Below are 4,222 nucleotides of genomic sequence, written 5' to 3'. Positions count from 1 at the left end.
TCTTTCACAAATCAGGAAGTGTGGTCTAATAAGAGGAATGCGATTGCTGATTTAATGTGGGCTGATTATCTTCCCAATCAGAATGCGGGAATTGATTTCGATTGATATCTGATTTTTTTCCTTGTTTTTAATTTTTTATTTGTTTTTTCGTTTCTACGTAATGGATATAAATGTACTAGACTTTCATATGTAGTAATTGCTTGAATTGAAGACGTATTGACATTAAGCAGATTTTTTTCCCATGTCCTATAATAGTTGACATAAGATTGTTAGAATTTTAAATATTGTTATTGGAATTATTGTTATTGGAGACATTGTTGACATGCAATTTTCTTAAATATTTTTATTTATTTGGTTGACCATAAACAGTTAATCTTGCACTATACATGGCAAATATTTGACAAAGCTCTGCGGCACCTTTTCGAGTTCCTAGACCAACCCTTCATTCAGATGTGGAGGAAATAAGCTCAACCCAAGCGGATCCTAATTCTCGGAATCGTCAAATACGTTGGAGTGATGCAATGGACGGTTGTATGATAACTGCACTACTACATCAAGTGTTGTCTAGTCACAAAAGAAGTGACAATGGCTTTTCATCATATCACGTGTCCAAAGCAATCGAGAACGTGCACAATGGATGCGGAGTCATGGTGTCTGATAAGAATGTGAGGGCGCGATTGAAAACTCTGAAAAAAGAATATGTTGAAGTTCGTCAATTGTTAAGCATGAGTGGTTTTGGGTTAGATCCTCACACTGGACGTGTCACGGCCGATGTACTAGCTTGGGAGGAGTTGTTGAAGGTACAAAATTTCATTAACCAATGCAAGTAATGAAAATATTTCGATCGGATGAGAGTCTGGCTAAAGTATTTATGAGTTTGACTGATGAAGAATTCATGCGTGATTTAGTATTTGAGAATCTGGGCCGTGATCCGCCTCCACTATTTTAAGATGACTTGCTTGGATAATTTAACAGACATATGTGAAAGTATGACATTTATGTTGATTTTATTTGCTATTTTTTTATGATACAGATTTTCGGGTTTTTTTCATTTTCGTTTTATGTAATACATTGAACGAAATTTCATCATTATTTTTTGAATGGATTATCTGATTATTATTTTTTACTGCACAGAAGAATATGTAAGTGGTAGAAATCTGAATTGTTAGGGATAATTATTTCATCTCTATAGTGGTTATGCATCTTTCGTACCGAATCTTGGCATGTTTTTATCCACAAATGAATTGCTATATTAATTATGATTGATTAGGATTTGGCCGCATTTATGCATACAATTTATTTAAATTTTGGATTATTCATTGACAAATTTTCATGGGGAAAAACCACTATTTTCCATGGAAAAAGTGACAATTTCCATGAAATTCCATGGAAAATAGTGGTTGTCAAACAGATAAAGTTGGAAAAAATGATTATTTTCATGGAAAATAATGGCTATCAAACACCAAAAGTTGGAAAATTACAACATTTTCTAGGTTGAAATTTAAGTCAATCAAACACGTGTAATTAACATTTTCTATGTAAATAATTTTCAGGCAATTGAATTACCTGGAAAATATTTTCTTTCCATGCAATTTTCCTACTTGCAATCAAACGCACCCTAAAAGTTTTTAGTTTACGTGTAATATTATTTTTTGGAAGATTGCGTAGTTGAAAATAGAAGAGAGAAAAATAGAATGTAATGATATTCGAATGTGGGCTTAAACAGTGATTTGTCCTTATTATACGCAAACTCAGAAACTCCTTATTTTTAACCATATCGTAACACTATTGCAAAATAATTTTTTTTAAAAAAAAGGGGGGGCTGAAACAACCCCTAAGTTTTAAGAACCACGTCGCTTGTTGATTTTATAGTGATCGGATTGTGCTCTCTCTCCATTCTTTCGAGTTGTTGATTATATCAAATGGCTAGGGTTTATCTTGATTTTTGATATGTGTCATTTGGGCTTGGCCTTGAGAGGATTATTTGATTGAGTTCTGATTTTCATACTCTTTATGGGTTCTCTTCATCTCTTATGGGTGATCACTTAAGTTTTTGATCATATCGTGTGTTTTTGATCTTGTCTAGATATATAAACCTTGTAATATTGCTAAGATAGGGATTAACCTGGGTAGTTTTTGGTTGTTGAAAATGGTTCTCAGCTCTGGTGTTATTCTGTACGGTAGGGTTTATATTTCTTGGGTTGATTTCAATGAGATCTTTCGATCTATGACTACAATTTGTCTTTTCAGAGATACCTCTTTCTGGACTGTTGAAGCACACTAGTTTAAAATTGGCTTACCCTTAAGTGTTTGTTTGGTAGGAATTTTCATAGTTGAATTTTTTACCATTAGAAATAAAGTGAGTCCTATCTATTAGAGAATAATTCAAAAATGATGGTTGTAATAGTAAAATAACAGTCAAAAAATTGATTTTAATTGACTTTTTGTTGTACCAAACAAGCTTTAAGCCTAGTTCAACTTGGCGTTCTTGCATTTCACTTTTTCTACAGATCATGTCTTTTAATCTATACCCAGAGTTTATTTTTCAGTTTATTATTGCTGCGATTTTACTGTTTATATACCATATTCTAAAACAAATTTGGGGATAAATTCCCTACAACTAGTATTGGAGCCTTGCTAGGCGTCTGGGTAATTTGTTCTTGTTCAAAAACGTGATTCAATTTTAATTTTATATTAGGTTAGGAAGAAAAAACTATCACATCAAGTTGGAAAATTAGTCAATAGGATGTAAACTGAATTAAAATGATTATATAGGATTTGTTTGAGCCCCATTAATTTTTTGTAATGTATTACGAAATAGTAAATTGATGGAAAATGTATGATTAAAAAAAAAAGAAATTTTTTTTATTTGCGTGTAATATTGTTTTTAATGAAGAATGTATGATTGAAAATGAGTACTGTAGAAAAAATAATGGGAATAAATGTGAAAAATGGGAACTCAAACAGTGGCATAATCTTTTCATGAAGAATATTGAAATTTCGAGAAGTATGATTAAGACGCCTTAAAAGTAACTCTTTGTTTTCACATTTAGTGGCGAATTTAGAATTAGATATCATTTAGGGCGATCGTTGACTGTTGATCATTGATTGTCGACAGTCAAAGGTCGTAATAGCAAGATCATTTATTAATATTTTAATTAAATAATATTAAAAAAATTTCAATCTATATGTAAATGAACTAAAACGTAATAATTGTATTAATACAATGAAAATATAATTCAATACAATCCAAAATTATAAAAAAAAATACATAATATAACCTCACTCCGTACGCTCACAGATTTAACGTAAATCACAAATTAAACTATCTTCAAGTTTAAATTTCCAATTTTTAGCAACAATTTATTATTTATCACATAAATTCCCCAAATTGACATTGAAATGATAATAACACAACCATATAAAGTAAAGGTTTTCACTTCTGTCAAATCAACATTTTAGAATAACAAAGAAAAAGAGAACACAAAAAACAGATAAATTCAAAATACACAAATGTGAATCTAAAATTCTAACCATAGCCACGGGCAACTAGTCCACTGTCCACATGTTTAAAACCCAGGATCCAATTGCAATTAATCAAATTTTCTTAATTAAATAAATCAAATTATAACTAAAATCAATCTCTTCACAATTCACAAACCTTATAATGCAAAAGATTCAATTTTTTATCTTTTAAGAATTAAGAAGATGAATGCAATAAAACTACCGGTAAGCAGTGAGGCGGCGTGGTTTGTAACTGGCGGAAACGGGTGAGAAGGGGTGTAAGCGGTCCGATTTTACCAATTTTTGACAAATTTTCAAACCAAACCGTTTAAAACGGTTTGAGAAAAACCAAAACCTAAACCAAACAATTTTGAATGGTTTGAAAAAAACTCAAACCTAAACCTAACGGTTTGGTCTGATTTTAAATCATCGGTTTCACCATATTTTTTTTTTGCCAGTCTACTTTTATGTCATTAATTCATTTAATTTAATATATATTTATAACTCACTAGTAATAAATATAAAACAAACTAAGCCCTTATTTAAACCAAATTTTTGGGACAAAAAAATGAAAATTTGGACCGTTATTCCACAAGTCCAGCCGCCTTTGTTGACCTGCTATTTCATGTGTGGGACCCAGCATCCTCTCCAATAGTCAATTTTCTCATTATGATGATATGAAAAATATAGCTCAAATAGGAACTAAATATATCTACTA

General features: G+C 31.0%; 1 protein-coding gene across 1 annotated transcript in view; it reads left to right on the top strand.

Moving 5' to 3' along the window:
- Window positions 1–2,284, top strand: part of LOC111369112 — a 4,370-nt gene extending 2,086 nt beyond the window's left edge. The window contains exons 3-4 of the mRNA XM_022990595.1: window positions 407–800; window positions 2,087–2,284. Coding sequence (XP_022846363.1) covers window positions 407–800; window positions 2,087–2,284 — 592 coding nt within the window. The remainder of the gene's footprint in view (window positions 1–406; window positions 801–2,086) is intronic.
- The last annotated feature ends 1,938 nt before the right edge of the window (window positions 2,285–4,222 follow it).

The sequence above is a fragment of the Olea europaea genome, chromosome 20 (genome assembly GCF_002742605.1).
Source record: "Olea europaea var. sylvestris chromosome 20, O_europaea_v1, whole genome shotgun sequence".
Lineage (NCBI taxonomy): Eukaryota > Viridiplantae > Streptophyta > Magnoliopsida > Lamiales > Oleaceae > Olea > Olea europaea.
The sequence above is the reverse complement of the archived record's forward strand: the minus strand, read 5'-3'. Positions and strand labels throughout refer to the sequence as shown.